The sequence below is a fragment of the Octopus sinensis genome, unplaced genomic scaffold, assembly GCF_006345805.1.
Source record: "Octopus sinensis unplaced genomic scaffold, ASM634580v1 Contig08463, whole genome shotgun sequence".
NCBI classification, from domain to species: Eukaryota; Metazoa; Mollusca; class Cephalopoda; order Octopoda; family Octopodidae; genus Octopus; species Octopus sinensis.
Genome location: NW_021831041.1, coordinates 33860 through 57677, shown reverse-complemented (window position 1 = coordinate 57677; position 23818 = coordinate 33860). Strand labels below are relative to the sequence as shown.

The following is a 23818-nucleotide window of genomic DNA, read 5'->3' as shown; positions in this document are numbered from 1 at the left end:
AGACCAAGCCCGTGTGGCAGGCAAGTCCCCAAAACCCAACTTTTAAGAATTCAACCTCAAAAGAATGTATCCAAGTCCGAATGGAACAATAAGGAATATTGTGGAAGGAACAATCTTCCGTGAGCCAATCCTCTGCAGGAATATTCCTCGAATAGTCCCCAACTGGACTAACCCAATAATAATCGGCCGACATTCTCATGCTGACCAAGTTTAATTTTTAACCACAAAAATGTCAGTATAAGGCAGTGGAGTTATCGATTAGTCAACCAGGGAAGGTCGAGTTGATATTCACTCCCGACTGTGGTGACCCTCCTACTGCGAGGACATTATTCTCCTACAAAGAGGGGGGGATAGCTATGGGCATGTACAACACGGATAAAGTATTCATATATATACTACTCCAGTCTATCAGGGACTTTGCTTTGTGTTGTTTTAATTATGCACTGGGGAGGGGACTGCCGCTTTATTTAAGCACAAAGAACACAATATTGAAAATATATGACGGAAGGTTTAAAGATATATTCCAAGATATGTACGAAAGGTATCCCCTTTGGTTGAGGTGTTCAGAGATTTCAAAGGAAGGTTTGAGGAGGTCGGTTTGTGGTACGAACACAGACTTATTGACGACATGGTGGCTCAGGCTTTAAAGTCGGAGGGCGGATTTGTCTGGGCGTGCAAGAATTATGACGGGGATGTGCAGTCGGATATTGTGGCACAGGGCTATGGATCACTCGGACTTATGAAAAGTGTGTTGGTCAGTTCGGACGGAAGGACAGTGGAGGCTGAGGCTGCCCACGGGACGGTGACGAGGCACTACAGACTCCACCAAGCTGTGATTTGTTTATTCCGTAGTTCTGTAGAACAAGCCAACGAGTACTAATTCGGTGGCCAGTATATTTGCATGGACGGGTGGGCTCCGTCATCGTGGTAAATTGGACGAGAATGAGAGACTTGTCCAGTTTTGTGACTCGTTGGAGAAGGCGTGTATTGATACTATCGAAGGAGGGGTCATGACCAAGGATCTTGCTTTGTGTGTTCATGGAAAAGAGTTTTTTTTGTTTTGCATGTTTTTAGTCTTTCTACTTCTCATTATGTTTCCACACTGGACTTTATTACGGCTGTTAAAGACAAATTGGATTCCTATTTTAGTTAATATTATAATTATTGTCATTTCTTTAATCACTTCTTTTGTTGTTTCTATTTAGTCTTGGTTTGACTCTCTATTTGACAATCTATTTAGGTAAACCTGACTTTTCTAAATCTGTATTAGAAGTAGTTATCTCCTGAATCAGATGTTTTTTTAACACCGATCAACTCAGCATGCATTTTGTAACCATTTCCGAACTAGCTAATTAAAGGGAAGAAGGGGGCGACCGAGTCATGTTGGCTCAAGTGGTGTCGTCAATCCACAGTTCAATGAGTCGATAAAATGCCTGGAGATGTGTGAACATGGGAACATTTGTCTTATATCGGTGGAATGCTACCACTAACAACTACTAACCTAAGTCTGAGAAAAAGACTGTCAGTGTAGAGCAGACGTCACCAAACTACGGCCCGCGGGCCGGATCCGGCCCGCGACAACATTTTATCCGGCCCGCGCACTATTTCGAGATATTCAATTAATACTTTAATAATTAACTTAAATAAAAACTTTAATTAAAAAATTAAACTATTTTGCAAGATTTAATTCGAAAAAAAACTTATCAGCATTAACGTTAAATTTTTCTTTGTTGCTATGTCTAATATGAAAAGAAAGGTTGACCGCGAATGCCGTGTATTCAATAAATTATGGGAGTTGAAGTATTTTTTTGCGAAAGATGAATTAAAGCAGAAAGCTTATTGTTTAATATGCCACGAACATCTCTCTGTTATGAAGGAGTATAACATTCGACGTCATTATGAAACGAATCATGCTCCGATATATTCCAAGTACACTGGAAAGCTACGTGAGGATAAAGTTGAATCACTGAAACGCACTTTACAAATTCAACAAGGCCTTATAAAAAAATTTTGAAAATAATGAAAATGTAACAAGAGCTGGATACGAGATAACGAAAATTATTTCACACAACGGGAAACCCTTTAGTGATGGGATGTATATCAAAAATTGCATTATTGAAGCAGTTAATTGTTTGTGCCCACTAAATTCTTCCTTATTTGATGGAATAAGTTTGTCGGCGAGTTCTGTATCACGGAGAACTGAAGAGCTTGGAAAAAATATATATTTACAAATTTGTGAAAAGACAAGTAATATGTTGTGGTATTCTCTTGCATTGGATGAGTCAGTTGACATTTCGGGAACATCGCAACTTCTTATTTTTATTCGTGGAGTTGATGAGAATATTTCCATAACTGAAGAACTGGCATCTGTTTGTTCTATTCATGGAACAACCACTGGAAAAGATATTTTTGATGAATTGGAACAAACTATAAGTGACTATAACCTTGAATGGGAGAAACTGAGTTGTGTTACGATTGACGGGGCAAAGAATATGGCTGGTTCTAAAAAGGGTCTAGTTGGGCAAATAACTAATAAATTGGAGGAATTACATATTTCAAACACTTTGTTCATTCATTGCATCCTTCATCAGCACGCACTATGTGCGAAGGCTCTTAATATTTCATGTGTGTTGAATCCAGTTATTCGCATAATAAACTTTGTTCGAGGAGCTCACTTAATCACCGTCAGTTTAAAGTTTTACTTGACGATTTTGGATCTGAATATTTTGACTTACCATATTACACTGCAGTTAGATGGCTTAGCTGTGGTAATGTATTAAATAGATTTTATAAACTCCGAATGAGATTTATATTTTTCTAACCAGTAAAAATAACTATTATCTCGAATTATCAGATCTTGCTTGGCTATCAAAATTATCATTTTTGGTTGATGTTACAACTCACATGAATGAGCTAAATCTGAAATTACAAGGAAAGGAAAACTTAATTTGTGATTTCTACAGGATAATTAAAGCATTTCGACAAAAATTGATGTTATTCGAGTCACAACTTGGAGTACGTCAGTTTTCACACTTTTCTTGTTTTAAAAGTTTTTGTGAGGCAAACTGTAATGAGATCGACATTACTTTCCAAATTGGAATTATCAAAGAATTAAAACATCATTTTTTACATAAGTTTTCTGAACTTGACAAAATTGAAAGCGATATAATTTTGTTCGAAAATCCATTTTCTTGTAATGTTGAAAATGTTCAACATGAATTACAATTAGAAGTTATTGACTTACAATCAAATGAACAGCTCAAAGATTGTCACAGACGGACCAAACTCTGAGTTCTACGAATATCTCAAGGATGATGAGTTTCCGAGACTAAAGAATTTTGCGATAAAGATGATTTCTATATTTGGCACAACTTACCAATGTGAGCAAACGTTTTCGAGGATGAAATATGCTAAGTCTGCCCATCGTGCAAGATTGACTGACGGACACTTAAAATCAATTCTCATGATAGGATGCAGCAATTAAAACCAATATTGATGAACTTATCAAAAAAGATCACAGTTCCATAGCTCTCATTAAAATTTTTGTTTACTTTATTTTGTTTAAATTAGTTTTATTGTAAAAAACACACTTATGAATTTCTAGTAAAATTATAATCCTATGCACGTGCTCCGGCCCGCGTTCATTGTGTTGGGGTCAATCCGGCCCGCGAGTGCAAAAAGTTTGGTGACCCCTGGTGTAGAGTGACGTTTCGATTATCATAATTAATGGAGGAATTGACTTGTTTAAATGAGACAGTCCTGGTGAATACAACTTGATGTATTGCTCCGATTGTTTCAACGGATGAGCATTGATACGACAGCAGTACTCCATTAAAGGATCCACTTTCAAAAAAGACAGACAACACACTATCGACAAATTAATGAGCATAAGATAAATATTTCTCTGGCTTGATGCTTTCATGGCCTTGCTGAAAAGAGTGGATTACCCACGCTCACCGTGGTGTAAGAGTCAATTTTTTAATTTATATACTCTGGAATTACTAAAGTGCAATTACACTGGAACACACTGTGGTGACCTAAAGCAAGGATAAAAGGTTTCCCGTACATCCTGGCAGATAAAAGTTTACATTGCTGATGTACCCAACTCTGAAGAAAATCCAGTGGAATGAAAATCTGCAACAATAAAGTATATCACACAATGCACTGCTTATTCTTGTCGTACTTGTTCAGACTGCGAACATTGTAGAACGTGAATAACGAATAAGACTTTTTGTTTCGATCCCAAACAAAGGCTTCTGTTCTCGCTCGTCGAGGAGCAACACTGATTATTCTAAGCATAGTCTGAGCGACTGGAGAATTTTTGAAAATATAAGAATAGTCTCTGGCGGTGAGAAGTAGAAGATAGAAGGATTGGTATTGAACAATCGTAAATATCAAAAAAGATCCCACATCCCAATACTGTTATATGTTTGAATAAACTTGTTGCATTCTACACAAATAACTATCCTACATAGTTTGACATTCAAATAACAACGAAACGAATAACAGCGTCATTTTAATTAAAATGATCGTTAAGAAAAACGATAATCTTCTAATGGTTAAAGCTTGCGCGAAAGCACAAAAACGAGCCAAAATCTTTCTCTGAACCCATGGAACCTCAAAAACCCACTGAGACTCAAAAATCTTTTGAACCTAAAAAACCTATTCAGCGGGTAACTGAGCCTGACAGCTCAAACCTTTTCTACATCCTCAATATCGAAAACCCAGCACTGGGAAAGATCAAGAGGTTTAGCCTTCTTTCCAAATCGCCAACTACTTCAAAAGCCCGGGTAACTTTGCAGAGGTCGGGCACAATTAATCTAAGATTCTGATGCCCCGATGATGCTGCTGCTTTCAAAGCTGAGCTCTCGGAAACCAAAATGTTTGATAAACTTGCCTCAGTATCTAGGAAGGTCACTGTCTTGATCCTAACGGGAATCCCTCACTGGATCTCGAACAACGACCTTGAACTCCATTTAAACTCTCGAATCAGGATTCAAATTCGAAAGATACACTCGGAATGGAGCCGACATGGTGGTCATACCCAACGTCCCAGCTGCAAAAACTTTCATTGATTGCAAGAACACTGGTCACCTGGCGTGCTACGGTGGATGTCCGTTTGCCAAAGCCGCCACAGCAGCCTCAAGGGTTGCGAAGAACCCGCAGACTAAAAGCCCAGTCCGCTGGGTAAAAGCCAAATCCACTGAGTCAGTCTGGACAAAAGGGTCACCCTCAAGCCCGTCCGATGCGTGCATTCAGACGTCGCCTGACCCCGGTCCCCACAACAACACGAAGTCAAACACTGATGAGCTTCATAACACAAAAGTTGACCGCTCGGCTGTCCTCCGTAAGAAGGCAGAAGACCTCCGTGACAAAGCCCTGCCACAACAAGGTTTCCACTTCGAGTTGGACCTACACAACAGAGAAGCTTTAATGAATTCTTTTGCAGTTGTGTAGGAACCCTGACTAAACTCTGAGTGGATATGCTAGAAGGGAGCAATTCAGCAACATAGTCCCCTTGAAAATCATTGCTGTGATTGTCCGGTCTATTAAGAGACGGCATCACGACTTTGTTGAGATGGTAAACAGCAGCCATCCTGACATTATTGTCGTCAACGAGTCAAAGCTAAGGGAAAACCAGTCGTATGAACTCCCAGGATATTGCTCACTCGAACCATACAGCGTTTGGCTGTCGGACGACCAACCAAGATGGTCAGACACCGAAAAAAGTCACTGACAAGCTTAATGACCTCAAAAATCCCGAATCATTATTCGCCTAACGGACCGGACAACTTATGCTTAAGTATCTGCACCCACACTGTTGCTAACCTTATGGAAGAGCTCACAGTCCTTGATGATATCGGGAGCGACCACCTGTTAATGGAGATCAAAATTCACGCCGGAATTGAAAGGCAGAAATACGAATTTACTCGGTTCTCACTTTTGTAGATCAACTGGCTACACTATAGAAACTCATTAAATGTCTTCTTACGGGACAACAATAGCAAGGTTCGCTACGACTCTGTCCTCGATATCGACTGCGAGCGATGGATTAATCAAATTTATGCACGACTACCTCACCTCCTACGCAATGGATACGTGGTGAGGACTATGTGCAAAAGTGACGATCTTTGTCTTGGAGAGAAAGCGCTTGAGGAATAAACTCAGACGCTATATTGACCTCTTTGACTGGGCCACACTCAAGGAGATGATCTCTGAAATCAGTGAAAAATAGATATCTGTACAAAGCTTGACACAGACAGAAAAAGGGAGAAGGCTTGTAAAAACCTTAACCACAAAAACCAAAACTTCTGGAAATGTTTTCATAAGGTGTCAAACCTCGCAGGAAAGTCCTCCACGCCGAGACTGCACAACCAATTTGGAATGCCTGCCTCGCCTGAGGAGATCCCAAACATTTTTTGCCGAATATTTGGCCGTAACTCAAAAGGCTCCTCAAGGGAAGTGGCAATCCTCAGTGTAAAAGCCACTGTCGTGCCCATTGCCGTCGGAACACTGCCCAATCATTACAGCTGAGGTGACCTGGGCTATCCGTTTGTCCAAAGATAACGCACCTGGCACGACAAGCTCACTATCCGCCTTTCAAGGAGGGTTCTGAGGAGCTACACATGTGCCTGGGGCGACAGTTTTCAGCGAGTTTGAGAAAGATGGGGTCATGTCCCAAAAGCATGGAAAATTTCCAATATCCGAATAATCAAGAAACCTGGAAAGCCGACGAATCGAGCTCGCAGTTACCGTCCAATAAGCCTTATCCCAACTATCTCAAGGCTAATTGAAAAATCATGGCAAAGCCCCTTGATTTCCTGGCCGAAGAGAAGAACGTTCTGCAGCAATGGGGTTTCCGCTCGGGACGGAGCTGCAGCGACTGTTTCTTGACGGTGCAGTTCTCATGCATCTGGATCCAAGGACTTTCCTCTTTGTGTTCCACGCAACCATCCTTCCCAGCTTGCTGTAAGCATAGTACTACTTGAAAGATCTTGAGAAAATTAACAGGAAATGCAGAAAAATTCGACGCTAAGCGCTGAAGCTAGCTTACAGGCTTGACTCACGAGGCCCCGTCCCAAGCTGGACGAAAAGATCATTGATTTTACTGTGAAACGACTATTATCGAACAAATTATAAATGACTTTGAAATTTGATGCTAGCTTACAGGCTTGACTCACGAAGCCCCGTCCCAAGCTGGACGAAAAGATCATTGATTTTACTGTGAAACGACCTATTATCGAACAAATATAAATGACTTTGAAATTTGATGCTAGCTTACAGGCTTGACTCACGAAGCCCCGTCCCAAGCTGGACGAAAAGATCATTGATTTTACTGTGAAACGACCTATTATCGAACAAATTATAAATGACTTTGAAATTTGATGCTAGCTTACAGGCTTGACTCACGAAGCCCCGTCCCAAGCTGGACGAAAAGATCATTGATTTTACTGTGAAACGACCTATTATCGAACAAATTATAAATGACTTTGAAATTTGATGCTAGCTTACAGGCTTGACTCACGAAGCCCCGTCCCAAGCTGGACGAAAAGATCATTGATTTTACTGTGAAACGACCTATTATCGAACAAATTATAATGACTTTGAAATTTGATGCTAGCTTACAGGCTTGACTCACGAAGCCCCGTCCCAAGCTGGACGAAAAGATCATTGATTTTACTGTGAAACGACCTATTATCGAACAAATTATAAATGACTTTGAAATTTGTAAATGTTCTCGGCCATTAAAAGTATTTTTCAGGCAGATCTAATTGATGTTGGAAGATATAGATTTTAACGATGGATATAATTGGATATTAACAATTATTGAAATTTACAGCAAATTCGTAGTCTGCAAATTCTTAAAAATAAATCTGCTTTTAACAAAACTTAAAAGTTAAAAACATCTACTTATAAAAGTAAAAAATAAGTTAAAAAAAATTTGTCAAATTGGATATTGTCAAATTTTAAACACGGACAACGGATTGGAATTCAAAATGAAAAGTAAAAATTACAATGTCTAATAACCGATTAATGATTAGTTGTTTTTCCCAACATTTAGATCGAATTGAAAAAAGAAACCAAGTTTGACAATAAGTAATAAGAAGCTGTGAAACTCTGGGAAATTGTGGACACTAAAATGGCGAAGTGAAGAAAGAGAGTTGTCTATACCTGATTGAGATTAATAAATTGTTAAACTCATATTTATATGTTCACATAGAGAATAATCGATGCTCTTTGTGTTAGTATTGCCTCTTAGTGTAATATCCTTAAGTCTAAAAAAATCTGCAAGGAAAAATTTATGGAAATATGATTTTTTTTTCTAACGAGTTTGAATTTTCGAGCTTTTTAGAATACTCAAAATTATTCAACATTCGGACAGTCTCTAACTATAACAAAAACTCTGGACAGCATAATCGTTTTTATCAAAACAAGCACTTCGAGTTAAATCAACAATTATGGGATGAATATGTGTCAAGATTCGACACAACCGACTAATGAGGGTTAAGGAGGAGAAGTGAGTAGCATGGTAGACTGAGATAATAACCAGAATAGAGAGAATACACCAAACCAAAACACATCCCAGAAACAGTGGATGTGCAGAATCAAGAAATGTGTTTGTTGACTGACAAGATCACCACTCCTACTGGTCTCGTTAAGGAAAGAAACCAAACAGTCGAGTAATACACATCACTCAATAAGCAAACTCAGATGGACAAGACAGTCTCCCACAATATCCAGAGGACTAGACTCACTACCACTTAAGCACTGATCAACAGCTTTCCCAGTTTTATCATCCACTCACTGTTATAAACCAGGAAATGTAGTTGAGAGTATATCTTTTAGTTAATTGTTTAAGTCTAATTAAACATCCACACCCTCATCAATAATTTGCAATTCCTTTGATATCCCTATCTATAGTATGAGGATCACCAAAATAAACAATTAAAACAGAAAAAATAAACACAAAGTTTAATCTAAAAAACTAACAAAATTACAAGTCCTGTCGAGTCTTTTATACATTTTGTCAGCAAATTGTATGTGCATTTTATCATTATCTGCCTCGACAGTCAAATCTGAGAGCTTTTTTTGAAGCACATCAAAATTTTCCTTCATCATTTCAAATTTAAACTTTTTTGAGTCAATCGCACGTGAAAACAACTCCAACAACTCATCCAGTTTGGACAAATGTTTTTTCTTGACACAATTCTGAAAACAAATGCCATCCTGGTCTGCCCTCCACGTCGGCCTACTGACAAATCGAGCATGTCCGTCAAACCACGCCTTGTCCGACGACACTCGTTCTAAGGATTGGAGACTGTCGACTCTTTGGAGTACATCCAAACGTTCTAAATTGGAGAGGACTTTTCTCTGGAAGTAAATAATGGGTCTACATAGATGGAGGTGACATAGTCCTTCACCACATTGCTGTATTCATTCAACCAATCAGGATCCGAGTTCAGAGAAGGAATAATTTTTATCATTTCATTAGGACTGGTGATTTATATAATTATAATTTAACCTGATGGCGTATGCTGAATCAGTTATAGTTCTAAGAATAGCTTTGTGTAAAATATTGCTTGGTTTTATAGACCCATCCATAACACCACAACAAATATTAAATATGCGCCCATTTATAATTTATATTAACAAGAAATATAATAAGTAACAAAAGGAAGAGAAATTAACCAAAAAGAAATCAAAGTCCGGGCATAATGTAAACGATAGACTCGAGGATATTGCCGAGCTGAGACTTGTCAAGACAGGCCAGACTGGGGACCTGGTGAGTGAGACACAACATGGGGCCAATCATGCACAGAACGGAATCAAGAATGACTGAATAACTCCCATTAATAGCAATAGTCCCCTACAATAAGCAGCCTGCCCACCCTGTGATCCAACAACTTCTCCCCCACAGTGGTGAGTGACTCCCCCAACAACTTGAAATAGGTGGCCGTGGAAATGGGATGCAGAGAGGGGGTCTACAATACACTCCTCCACTCACATTGTCAAACAACACGTCGTCGTGGTACGTCTTGGGCAACAGACGGTGGAATTCCGTCGCCGCCAGGTAATTCGACGTGAACTCGTTCGACCCCGCAGACGGACGGGAGGGGGGAAATGACCCGCCTGCCAACATCCGCGCCTTCGCCCTCCACGACTGACTTATCACACACAACAAGTACAGCTTTGTCCGACTCGGGCACATTTCTCCACATCTCCGCCAGTCGACTGCTCACCTGACCAAGATCTACACTCACTTAACCTACGCCTACCCATATCCGGGTATTTCGTCAGAATGCGCTTCCGAAGGGGCTCTCCCCACACTTGGTAGGCATTCCACGGCCGTTTCAGTTTCTACGGTCAACCAGGCAGCCAACTCGCTCAGAACGTTGTCTTCTCCGCTTTTTCCGAACTTCTTCCTCAGTCAACTGAGGTCGTGTTTTGTCATGTTCTCCGTCCGCGTACACTTTCTTCCGCTTCTTCAGTCGATTCCGTTTTTTGTTGCTCAGACGGACTGTTGGGAGACGAGAGTGGTTCACTTCGAATCGATTCGATGCCAGGTTTCGCTGAGGACCAGGTCTACGGGACACTTGGGAGGTCTCCTGGGTAGTTTCCTGACTTGTTTCTCCATAGGGGATCTTTTCAGTGGATTGAGTGGACTATTTGGGCATATAATTGTAATAAATTACCATGTTGGCTGATTGGTCTTCGAGGTGGTGTGGTTTGTTAATTACTCTACCACTTCGTGTTGTATTCATTAGTCCCACAACAATTAAATTATTTTATTGTTGATAATAAATTAAATTAAATAATATAAAACAATTATTATATATTTCCAGGTCAAAACTTAATCCCAAATACAACCTAATCTTTTCTTCCGCATTATTATAATTTAGACGCACTTGCTGACTTCCTGTTCTTAGTAGCCCATTAAGAAGGCAGTAATAACATTAAATAGATCTGTTGATAAGATTAGTATAGTAATCTAAGCCTCCGAAACAGGCAAGTCCTTGTGTGTGATAGCCTTGGCCAAAGTATCAATCATAGCTGTCTGTCGTTCTCTGTCTTTCTTGGAGACGGTCTGTCTGAGCGTATTCATAATATGTTTAGTCTTATCAAAATACACAGCCGAAAGAGAACTCCTCATGGAATTCTCCTGTGCTTCAATAATACTGCCCATATTGCTGATATGCCCCTGAATGTCCGACAGTGCCATTTGCTGACTGGTCTGCCCTCACACACCACAACAACCTCCTTTATCAGACTCCCCCCCAAATTGATGTCCACTTCCTTCTCAGAGTGCATCCACAACATTATGGAGGTCACCAATTTGTAAGTACACTTCCCTCCCGACGTCTACTACTCACATTCTAGGATTACATTCGCCTCAAAAATATGAATCGAGTCCCACGTGGCATTCACTTTGCTTGAATTCTCCCCCACTTTTTTGATGAGGACTGCCCCTCCGAAATTGGCGATCTTCTTCGAGTCCATGTCCCATAAATACACGGAAGAGACTGCCCCTCCGTAGTACATGTCCGTGTAGGCCACGAAAACGTCGTTGAATCGCATTTCCAGTTCACGGAGTTCATCGGAGGGGAGTATTCCGTCGAAATTGTCGGTGTAGGTGTTGGTCCACGGAGAACGGTAGGAGTCCCCGTCTCGGTTGTAGTCGCAGATGAGAAAGTCCCTTCCACTGGAGTCTCGTTTTATTGGGAGAGGTCGGTCTACTAGGGCAAGGAGGGATTCGCAGATCTCTGGTTTGAGTTTGATGATGTCGTTCATTATTTTGTTTATGTTTTGTGGTGGAAGACGACGGCATAGGTCGAGGGCACAGTCTACTTCTTTGTCTGTCTAACAAAGATTAAGGCACCACCTAATCAAACCATATTAGGAATTGATTAATTATTATTTATTCCAATTAATATCCTTAATTACTATTTATTAACTATTATAAAAAACAATTATAATATTGAATTTATTTAGGTCATTATAAAATCTACTAAACTTAATGTCTTAACAAATTAGGAAATGTCAAATTCAATTGAGAAATAGCGCAGGATCTTCCAAGTCATTCCCTTAAAGGAGTCATATCCCCGAGTCACTGAGAGGTTTGATGCCTCATTCATCCCAGCCACGAGAAAAACATTTTGTTCCGATGGCTGCAGCTCGATGGATCAACTTCCAAAGCATAGAGACCCAACAAAGACGGGAGCATTTGAGACTTTTTCCGACAGAAGAGGGGTGAGAGGAATTCAAACATTCAACAGGAATAGAGGCAAGGCGTTTTGGGTTTGAAGAAGCAACTTTTAAAGCACCGTTTTGACGCATTTGAGGCAGATAAATCTTTCGCAGCCAGAAGACACTGGTTTTGACAACTAAAGGGTGGTTTAGTAAATGGAAATATAAGTGTTAAAATGAAAGTAAATATAAGTTAAAAAATTTTCTGCGAGCAAAAAGGACCAATTTTTGTAAACCGAACCGGTCAGTGAGACGGCCCAATAGCCCTGTTCATATATTCCATGAGAACGGCTCTTAGCTAGTAAATTGCATCATAAACTTTACAATAAGCAAAAAAACACAAAGCAAAAGTTCAATTTTCACTGACAATCATAAAACCGTGAGTGCAGTGACGGCTATTTTCCATTTGAAAATTAAGGAATTTGCTCCTGATTTAAAATATGTCGGAACTGTTTTGACAAACAAGTCGACATCGTCCTCTGATGGGAGAAAATGAGTGCGAGTAGTGTGGGGACTTTAATACCCTTCACAATCTATTTTGTAATATAAGCAGCCTCCATTCGGGCCTGTAAAACCTCGTTGTGTTATTGAGGTCACTCACCATCCCAATCTAGAAAGTTCTTCCGGGTTTACAATGTGTACACGCGTTTGAGTCGGAACAACGCTGTCCTGTTCGAGACGGACCACACCGGGGATACGTGCTTTTCCAATTTTCGGTGGAAGCGAATCCCAGATTGTGGTGACGACAGGTCGATGGGATGGTAATAAGTGTGTGATTTGATATCTTGCATGCTCTGTTATTTGTCTCTTGCAGACAACAGATGGGCACTTTGCTTCGTAGCAGATTTCTAGCAAGTTGAAGCCTTTTTACATGAGATTGAATCTTCTTACGTTTTGGGTGCTGATTGAAAACAGGCTATTAGATACCAAAAGTGAGAAAGTTATTTTTCGAGTTAAGCGTACTTAGAACTCTTGAGAAAGTATACAAAAGTTGGATCACTGCTGGGTGACTCTGAAGATGTCACTCGTAGAAACATGAATCAATCGCTCTGGTGTCTAAGAAAGCTAAATACAAACACAAAACTAAAGATCTATAACACGTTTGTTCTCCCCGTCCTGACGTATAACGGATCGAATGGGGAATAAACATGAAATAAACAAATTTGTACCGAAACCAACTGAGAAGAATATAAACATACAATTCTTAAGAAAAACATAAAACTCAGCAACCACAATTCGACTAACATCGTAATAACGCATTTTGTTGTGATTGAGCTTGAAATTCATCAGGTTCGGATTCAATGAAAATTTTCACAAAAGATGAAGGTTTAAAAGAAGCATTTTATGAAATTCATTATAATTTTTAAAAAAATCACTGAATCATCGTTGGACTGATATTAATTCGGGCCTCGCACTCCTCGACCAACACAGATTGGCTTGTTTCCGTTCCGCCTGTCACCCATACTCAGGCTTCTGGCTGAATGTACTCTCTTCTCCGCTTTTGGATACTGTCCTTGATGGGGATTCACTCCCTTTGGGTATCTGCAATCGCCTTGGACTCCCTGTCTGCAGACCTCACTCCCACACTTCGTAGATCGTTGTTTTTTAGACAACCACTTCTAGGACGTGGCTAGGTCACCATTTTGTTCTTCCAATACATTTTAAAACACCGAATGTAGCACTTGACAATTAATGTTCTTAAGCAAATCTTTTCTTTGAACATCTTTGATGAGCTCAACATCCATTTTCTTCATGTCGACAGTTGCATACTTGAATGCGAGAAATCATGCAATTGTAGCTTACTGCCATTTATTTTTTATCACTCGCAGAATTCCCGTCCTTCGTAAGGATACTGTCGACTGCATTTCTAAACTTTTCAGAAATAGAGGAGCATCAGTTCAGTCTTTGAAGAAACCAAAGCAAGTATTCTCCCCAAAGATTTCCGGTTTAGATATAACCTTTTTTTTGTTTGCAGTTTTGAGATGCATTCTGAGAGCCGTTAAAAGTTGTCGTATTTGATGGTAGATACAATCAAATTCATGAGGCTTAAAATTGATGTGTCCATTGTAGTTAGTAGTGGTATAAGGAAATGGCATAGCACGGAATAAGTTAACCGAATTTAGTTTTGCGCTCGAAAGCATTATTATCCTTTTCTTAACATTTTCAAGAATGGATTTCATAACTTTATTTTTGAAGATATTACTTCCTCCATTGACTCCTTCCAACGTCTCCCAAGACAACGATTTAACATTTGATGCAGACTTTTCTGAATGCATTTCCAAACCAAAGGTTTCAAGAATCCATCCACCGCTCCCATCATTTTAATTACTACATGTTTTTTAAAGGCGAATATCTTTAGATCGTCAATAGAGAACAAATGATTCGTAGTTTGGAAACATGGAATTAAGTATCCTGCTCAGTAAACTGTGAATTGGGTACAGAAAATAATTATAAGTGTAACACGATAGAATTTTAAACGAGGATGGCTCGATGCATATAAAAAGCTTCAAAACAGCCAAAATGAGACATCGTATCTTTAGAACGATCACTTTGCACAGGATCGAGCCTTTTCTGAGAATCCCCATTGCTTCCAAAATGCATCTGGGATCAATGGGATTCTAATTAACTGGCTTACCTGGTCCTTTTGTTAACTAATTAAATAAAAAAACACCCAAAATCGCACTTCTTTGAGCAGTAGATCGCATCCCAGCTCCATATTAACTAACAGTTACTGAGACAGACACCACCTTTCTTAGTATACTGATATGTTTTTGTTACATATGTTATTAAGCACTTCTCGCTTTGCCATAATAATTATAACAAGGCATGTGCAACACAAGAAACGATCACCGATGGCGGCATCCTTCAAAGTCGACTATTTGTTGTTGTAAGACGTAGTATCTGGACAGTTGAAACCCGCAGTCTCGAAAATAATTATGTGTTGTTTCTGAGAATTAGTCTAGTGAGTACTCCAAGTCTTGATTGGGGTGTATATTTCGTTCTCGATTTGATCAGCAGTTGAGCTGCCAATACAGGGCCTCCTCGATTTTCCTCCTGTTTGTCCAAGATAAAAGCAGTCCCCATAAAGCACAGGCGTAGGAAAAGGATGGTTCGATGTATTGACAGTTCTATGTATTGACAATACATTTCAAGATATTTAGTGTGATCAGTCCATCGCCTCGTTTCACTTGATAGCCTTGCAATCAGGGAATGTGAAAATAGGAAATAGTTTGGTCTCATAGCCACATTACTTTTCAGGTTTGTCAGTAGTGAGCGCAGTTCTATGATATTCCCTTTAATTTCATTTATGTTTAGCAGGATAGCAGTAAAGTGTTTTCCACTTCTAAGGATTTCCTCTTGGAAAGATCCATCGTACGAAAGTGCATTGTGCTAGAATGTCTCGGAAAAATGAATGCTAATGGTCCTTTTTTGGTGGGCATTAAGTGTCCCCTGAAAGTTTCAAAATCCATATAAAATAAAAGATCCAACTGACTTGATGGACCACATAACGGCACTCTAGACTTGCAATTTTTAATAACCAGAGAAATAGATCATCCGAATATATTAAACCATATTTAAAAAATAGAATTACAACTCTCTCGAATCCGCCATTTTTGGTTCCTGACAGAAATGTGGCGAATTCGAGAATTTGGCGGATTAGAGGGGTTTTTTTATCGATTTGTTAATTATTTTCTTATGAACACATGAAAACTTTTTTATTAAAAAAATCAGAAATTTTAGTTTTAATGCCGATTTTCTTAGTTTTTTACCAATATTTTTCAACATGTTTAAAGTTTTAATATCTGTCACATTCAGTTTAAAATAGTTTGTCCAAGCGCGAAAAGATTCTAAAATATCCATATTTTCATTTTTTTTCTAACTGTTTTGAAATTTTCAGATGCATCATCTTGAAACATTTCGAGTAGTTCGTCATTTTTAGTGTAGCCGTATTCTATAAAATTCTGCTCAGTCAATGGTTCTACGGGGAATATTCTTTTTTGATTATTGATCATCTCGAAAATCTTAAAGTAAAATCGAAGATTATTTCCCAGTTACTGAACCAATTGCGACTTTTATAATACACCCTTTTAAATAAATTAATTTATGAAGGCCAAGAAATTGATTTCCAAGAACCGTTGATTGAATTACGAAATTCGCAAATTGACATTTAATTCGCATTCGATTATGGAATTCTGGATTTCTGTTATTAATTAATATCCAATCTTAAATAAAAATGCACTGATAGAGATAATTCCCTTTCCAACCACTCATTTATGTGAAATGGTAATGTCTTGTTATTCTGAAAAGTAAAGTTCGTAACCGACTTACCAACATTGTACCAAAAATTGAACAGCTAGTTTCTGAAAAGCAGGATCAAAAATCACTCTCACTCTATGACTTTTTAATTTTGTTAGCTTTTTTATTAAATTGTTTTGTTACTGGTGGTCCCCAAAAAAATTCAGCAGACTAAAGTGGTCCCCAATCAAAAAAAGTTAAGAAACAATGCTATGTACAATCATTAGATATGTGAATCATGCAAAATATTCAAAAACTATTAATCCTATTTTTTAGTTGAATTTTTATGCTATCATCGAAAGTGATACTAAAGAACGTTTTTCAAAATTAAATCTTGTCAATAATGGTTTCAAAAAATTGTTTGACTTAACAGAAATTTAAATCACAGATTTTTGGTTACAAATTGACATAAAATCGTGATGTCTTAGTTATTGACGATCACCTAACTAATGAAATAATGACCAAAGTTGTAAATGAAATACAGAAGCTGATGAAGAAACAATTGAATGCGACTGTATATAATAGAATATAGCTGAAAACAAAAACGTGGCCGAGAAATAAATTTTACAAACTTTGATTACAATGGAACATTTCCTGTATAAAAATAAAATCAGTAAAAATACTAAAAATTCCAAATGACAGTGATTAGAAACATCCTAAATAGCTACATATTGGAGGAAAAATAACCGATTACTTTGTTAAAGAGTGCTTTGAAAAATATTATTAATCACAAGATAAAATCTTACCTTTTATTACATTTATGGGATTTAAAATAAAAGATTTTATAATGAAAAAACAAAACCCCTGTTTTCGGAACACTGTAGTCCTAATTAAATCACAGCATCACTCTATTCGGGTAGATATGTGATAAAATGAACGTTTAGAATAAAATACTCTACTCAATCAGATGTACTGTAGAAGGTTCCGCAAGACAAAAATCAGCCTACGTGCCCACCATGTTGGACTAATGAAAATACTTAATTTCAGAACAAAGCGAACGATGAATTTAATCATTTTACCACGAAATTAAAATAATCAAGAAATTTATTAAAATTTGAATGTAAACTAGAATTGCATTACTTGACCCTTTTTCTTCTTTTCTCCCCCCAATTCGAATTTTTTGCATCGTTTGAGAGTCTTTTGTGATTTTTTCTTGCATTTGCTACACTCGGTCTTTAAAACTGGTTTCTTTGTGTTTTTCGCCTGTGTGTTTTGCAATAACAATCACCTTTCTACGCAAAATAGGCTTAGTTTGACCACCAAATCCCTGCTGTTTCCGGTCATATCGTCTTCTCCCTTGGGCGGTCTTCCTCTCTTTTGACTTTTTGTAAAGACTCACTTTGTGCATAGTGTGAGTTTTGCAGTAAATGCAACATTTTTTGATTTGTTTTGGAATATTTACCTATTTAATATGCCCACTAAAACCCACCATAACAACCACGTGATAAACAATAAGTTTATTTAAATAAATTGATTATAAAATTGATTTATATATATTCTTAATTAATTGAATGCAATAAAATATAATATTGACAAATCGAGCCCCGGAAATATGGTCAAACAAGGAAGGAAGGACAGTCTTAATAATATTCGCAATTCCAACAATCTGGAACAAAATGCCCAGAAATGGCCATCCACTGATAACCAAGACAATCCCTCCGACTAATAGAGAAGTCGCAACCTTTCTGTTTCCATTGGTAAAGAAAATAGCAGCGTTTTTTAGGCCAATGTGCAAGAAAATTCCAAATAAGGTAAATACCTAATGTGATTTTAGAATCGTACATTTCCTAATGCCAGCAGTCCTCGGTCAAGAATCGAAAAACCAAAGAGAATAAATAACAATCCGAATCCAACAAGAAGAATTTTAAAATCTTTGTTTATTAAATAAAACGCTTTAAAAACTTTGATAGCAAGTAAAATCAAACATGCAAAAAACTTTATTCCATAAATTTGAATAATCTAAATTCTAACATTATTAAAATAAATAAAAAAACAATAAATTGAAACCAAAACAAGAGAAATTAATTGGCCAGTTCGGTGAGATAGGCAGCAAACAATTTAGTACCATTAATATAATTGGACAAGTCGAGTTTCTCGTTCTGAGAATGAGCCCCATCGTCCCCACGGCCACAGGGAAGGAGGACAACACTCGCCCTAGTAGCCCGTTCAATGTCGAACACAATCGGAATGCTGCCACCCTCCCGGGTCAGATCAGGCTCAACTCCATACACTACACTCTACTCCACCCAACACCCTGCATTGTCGCACGTCTGGCCGCCTCAAAGTTCTTATCCCCAATCGCCCCCAACCAGCACGGCCCCTCGTGAATACACCTCACTCTGCCAACTATTTACTGCCACAAACGTCATTTCCGTGGACGAATTGAGAGCGGAATGGACTTGTTGACAGTATTTCTCCACCTTGTTGATAACATCGTGGTTGTCCATGTTGGGGACTGTCCGAATGGAGAACTTGCCCTTCACACAGGCAGGGATCACAGTCTTGCACCCTGCCTCGTGGAAGGCTCCCTCGATTCCGTGAAAGGACAAGGAGGGATACCGCATTCGGTGCATGAGTGTGCCATTCTTGTCATGCACTAACCGAGCACACCCAATGCCCCCCCTATACTCCTCCTACCATGATTTCACAGAATAACCAAATCGAAATCCATCACTTCATACAGGTGTGACTCGGCAGAGGTGAGTCCTTCCACTTCGTCGTCCACTCCGGGCACTCTTATCCTCCCATCCGACGACACCAGGCAGGACATGACATGCACCAAGTCCACCAGTGCCTCATTCCTGCCACTAATGAGGATATCTCACACTGTCCCTCCAAATACACCCGAATGGAGATCCTTCTCTGCACATCTCACTTTCAGTTCGAAATAGACGACTCCTCTCAGTCCGTAGGTTATGCACGGCTTCCGTGTCCCCAGCCAGTAGTTGTCGGATATACAGGCATAGTCCACTCCCTATATTCATTATTCCGTCCAATCACGGAAAAGAAGTCGTCTTTCCGTGACTCGATGACTTGGGCCAGTCCGAGTGACCCACTTTCCTCCATTCCTTCCAGACAGAACTTGATATTGAGAGGAAGGGGAGTCCCCGTCTTTTGGAAGGCCTCGATGACGTGTACCCAGCCATAGACGGGTCCCTTGTCATCAGAGGCACCCCTCCCCACGAGTTTCCCCTCCACATTGGTCAGGATGAATGGATCAGTGTCCCATCCGTCTTGCTTTGGCCATATTTATTGACATTTACTATTTTGGCAGGCTGGACGTCCAAATGGCCATAAATGAGGACTGTTTTGGCGTCGGGTCTCCCGCAGGGCAGGGAGGCCAGGATGACTGGAGGGAGTGCCTGTTCTCGCCCGTCGGGGTACTTCTGGATATCTTGTGGGGTCACTAATTCCACGTGGGCTCCCAGGTTTTCCAGGATCTTTGTTTATATATTAAATTGGACTTTTCCGAATATTTGCATCATTCGGACTACTTCTGGGCGGGACTCAAACCAGGCCGACACGCTTTGTACAGCCACGGCATCTGCCAGTCTCTGAATAAAGGTGTCTTGGTGGTCATCAATATATTGGTGGACACTAGAGAGGGAGGACATGTGATATAAAGTCTATTTTATAAACAAATAAATATTGTTTATTTAATTTATATTTAATTTAATAAATCTAAATTGGATGAGCATCCTTTTCTATCCCTTTCATATCTTTCGGCCTCATACTTCTGCCCCCTCTTGGATTTCTGATTTTTAATATCAAAGATTATTAATTTATATTGATACTATAAATTCTTTTAGCTTTAAATCTAAGGATTATTAATTTATAATTGTATTTATTGAAACAAATAATTAATTTAAATCAATTTTATTGTTTTTGTGGTGCTTATTCAACGTGTTATGACAGAAATTGGAAAGTTGGAAGAAAATGCGATAAATCGAAAAGAACGACTAAAAAAGTATTTATCACAATTTATAGTCTAAAAGACTGAAATTCCGGAACTACCAACCCACCGACGAATCTCTCCAGAAGGCATCCCTCCCCACCCCCGACCTGCCAGAATGTACCCTCCATTAATCATATCTCAGTCATTAAAGTAGGACAACAGACCAACAATGTCAATGACGAAATGGACAAACTTGTACTGTCATTTAAACATTCAGAACATTCACGACTTGGCCCCTAAAAGCAGAGACAGTGACGTGAAGAGGGATCTCGCTGCCCGACTTGAAATCCTCGAAAAGCAGACCCAGCAAGCCCTTCTGGAAATCCTTAGTAATTCTCTATTTTAATTTATTTATAGGAAATGAAGTAAAAACTGAATTTTAACCACTTTTGTTTTTTTGTTTATTTTGACAATTTTTTTTAATTTAAAAAAACACAATAAATTTAGGACACGTGCACGTAGTAAACGTCAAAGTGGTGATTAAGAGAGTGGGGGACACGATGGAGACAATACCGTGACCCGAGAGCTCCATTGGGAGACGAGCACATGTAGAACAACGTGCGAATACGACTGTGGAGTAATGCCATCGAACACATCAGGCAGGGCTCATGACAGCAATACACGTCGAATCCCGTGCATAAGTAATATGAGGAATCCAATCCAGCTGAGGACACTCTCTCTATTGCTCGGAATGTGGAATGGGCCTGTCTACTGTCGTGATACGTGCTTTCCCCCACAACCCTGCCAGTCCTCGGATCCACGATTTGAACCCTCGTGCAGAGACATCCAAAGTCCGGATTGTGGGTCGAAAGGGAAATCAAATCAAGAAGGCACGTGATTTGTGGACTGATTTTGTTGGCCAGGTTTGTCAGGTTTTCAGAAGAGATTTTGAACTCCAATTGGGGATTAGGATAGAAGTTGACTGGCCAGTGGGACATTGCTTGTCGGTGGTGGAGTTTTAATGTAGGTTAGTACTGGGGACGGACACGATTGAGAGGTCACTTTCATTAAGGAATGGGTAGTTTCTTTGCAGGTCGTTAAATTGTTCGTTCTTGCAGGAAATAGAGTTAGGCCAAAGTAAAATTTGGGTAGATTTGGATTTTTTGATACGTCTTAAATGCTGGTAGTTAGTCAGTGGGAAGAATTTGTTGAGATATGTCAGGATTTGTGAAATTTTTTGACATTCGGTTATGGAAATGGTCACAAATTCGATCAAAGTTGGTGGATTGTTTAAAGGATGTGGCCAAATATATTCGAGAGTAAAGATGGGCATGTAAATTGTCCAACAAATTGATTTTAAATTTAATTTTTTGTTCAACGTGACATCAAAATCAACGTGTATTGCAAGAATATTATTAAAATATCGAACAGTAAAAATCAAACAATTAATTATATTTCCTCGATTATGCACTTCTGCTCGAGTTTAGACAAGTTTGTTCTTTTAAACGATTTCTCATTATTTGCCCTTTTCGAATTATCACGTTTCTTGAAATTATAAAATCTTGCCGTCATTCACTGCATTTTTCGTTTAATTTAAAATGAGATATTTTATGCTCTCTAATGTCTTTCTTAAAACCAAGTGTCTGTGGAATGTTAATTGATTTACAAAAATTCATTCTTCGAAGAAAAGAGTGACCTACATTGTAAGAGATTCAATAATTTATAAGAATAAAGTGATTAGAAGGGCTTTTAATTCCGCGGGATTCCCGTCTATCCTGTAACCGGTTGGTATCTTTCGGGGTGATGAAAAATCGAGCCACACACTTGTCATGGAAATTCTACGCTCTTTTTCTGAATTTTCCTTGGACACAAATGTGACGCATTTCAGCGAAGTCTGGAGGGAACAAGGTCTTGACTTTCCAGAAAATCGAATGTCTCAACGAGCCTGGGATCGAATTAGATGCAAGCAAACTTTCAATCTGCTGCTCGAGTAGTCCAACCAGCACCGCCGCGCTTGCCTTCTTTCGGCAGCATCCCCAGCTAGTTGAGCTTGGCTTTGTGCATTCCCGAACGGACTCTCCTCAACGATGAATTAATAAGGATCGGAATCTCTCTCGGGGTAAGGCAATGTGTCTCTCACGTTTGTCGTTGTGGCTGCACTGTTGACTCTTTTGGTCTGCATTCTTTATTGTGCAGGTGGAGTGCCGGACGTTTTCCGAGGCACTTTGCTATGAATGACATCATACGTCCTGACGGATGACCCTTTTCCTTTTTGAAGGCGGAAAAGGTCTCGTATCGGATGCAACCTGCTGGGACACTTTTTCTGCTTCACATTTAATTTCATGTGCTCTGGAGGCTAAATCTGCTGCTAAAAAGGCTGAAGATTTAAAGCTATCCAAATATTCTGCTCTTTCGGAGGAGTTTTTCGTGGTGCCGATAGCAGCGGAGACGTCGGGTGCTCTTGGTTCAAAGACTGAAAAGTTCCTCCGCAAGCTTGGAGCCAAAATCTCAATGCGCACTCACGATCCTCGGGAGGTGGACTGGCTAATGCAACTGTTCTCGATCGCCGTTATCCGGGGAAACAGTTTGGCAATCCGCCAGGCTGCTGGCCTTTCCTTCGATTAATCGATCTTAATTAATTTAATATCATGTATAAATTGATATTAAAGAATTTGTAGAATTAACACAGTAATTCATGAAATACCAGATAATTTAGAAATATTTAATAAGGAATCATTGGCCCAACAAACGGCCGTGTGGCGCAATGGATAACGCACCCGACTACGGATCGGGAGATTCTGGGTTCGAGTCCCAGCATGGTCGTTTTAACTCTGGTCCCTCAACGTTTCGCCCACCGTTATCCAGGCCTGTGGTGAAAACATTTTTTCCGGCCATGTGTTTTTATCAACCAGTATTGTTCTATAGCAATCCTGTAGATTTAATTTTTTAGACCTGAATTTTCTGTTTAGCAATCAAATAGTTCGGAAAATTTTTCAAAATATTACTGATAAAATAAAATTCACTTAATGGCATATTCAACGCACATTGACGTATCGTCGTCATCTACGTGGCTGAAATATGGGAATAACTCTCCCCGATCAGAAGGGTTGTTCTCATATTTGCAGGATAGAAACTTTTTAATGGTCAACGGAAACAGTGTAACCACTGTAAGAGTAAGGCAATGATTGTTGACCATTTAGCCACGAAGTGCGGGAGTATGCTTTACCATGATTACACATGGAGGCATAACGAGGTGGTGAGGTCCCTCCATCTTTTGCTCTGCAATAAGTATGGCTTGAGGCGGTCCAGAAAGTTGCGAACCCATCGAGTTCAATCGGTGTGTGAGAACTCGCGGGTGTGCATTAAGGTGGATACCCCCAT

General features: G+C 39.3%; 4 protein-coding genes, 1 non-coding gene and 1 pseudogene across 5 annotated transcripts; 2 read left to right on the top strand and 4 right to left on the bottom strand.

The window, feature by feature from the left end:
- Positions 1-9700: 9700 nt before the first annotated feature.
- On the bottom strand, positions 9701-10256 carry LOC115227868 (HMG box-containing protein 4-like; the record flags this gene model as incomplete). The annotated part of the gene is made up of 2 exons (XM_029798582.1): positions 9701-9868; positions 10188-10256. Coding segments are annotated over 2 exons (237 nt in total), but the record flags the coding sequence as incomplete, so codon positions are not given.
- A 27-nt stretch (positions 10257-10283) lies between these two features.
- Positions 10284-10782, bottom strand: LOC118761098. The gene is made up of 2 exons (XM_036498768.1): positions 10695-10782; positions 10284-10664 (listed from the first exon to the last, which is right to left on the bottom strand). Exons 1-2 carry the CDS (start codon positions 10761-10763, stop codon positions 10353-10355), a joined length of 381 nt encoding a protein of 126 aa, XP_036354661.1. The 5' UTR covers positions 10764-10782; the 3' UTR covers positions 10284-10352.
- A 190-nt stretch (positions 10783-10972) lies between these two features.
- LOC115227867 (F-actin-capping protein subunit beta-like) lies at positions 10973-14000 on the bottom strand. Its single transcript, XM_029798581.2, is given in 2 exon segments — positions 10973-11859; positions 13917-14000. Coding segments are annotated over 2 exon segments (795 nt in total). The 3' UTR covers positions 10973-11148.
- Positions 14001-18527: 4527 nt separating this feature from the next.
- Positions 18528-19510, bottom strand: LOC115227866 (cys-Gly metallodipeptidase DUG1-like). Its single transcript, XM_029798579.2, has 2 exons — positions 18897-19510; positions 18528-18779 (listed from the first exon to the last, which is right to left on the bottom strand). Exons 1-2 carry the CDS (start codon positions 19113-19115, stop codon positions 18564-18566), a joined length of 435 nt encoding a protein of 144 aa, XP_029654439.1. The 5' UTR covers positions 19116-19510; the 3' UTR covers positions 18528-18563.
- Positions 19511-20450: 940 nt separating this feature from the next.
- On the top strand, positions 20451-20843 carry LOC118761094 (annotated as a pseudogene).
- Positions 20844-23187: 2344 nt separating this feature from the next.
- On the top strand, positions 23188-23260 carry Trnar-acg. The gene has a single exon. It is a non-coding gene; the product is annotated as a tRNA-Arg (tRNA).
- The last annotated feature ends 558 nt before the right edge of the window (positions 23261-23818 follow it).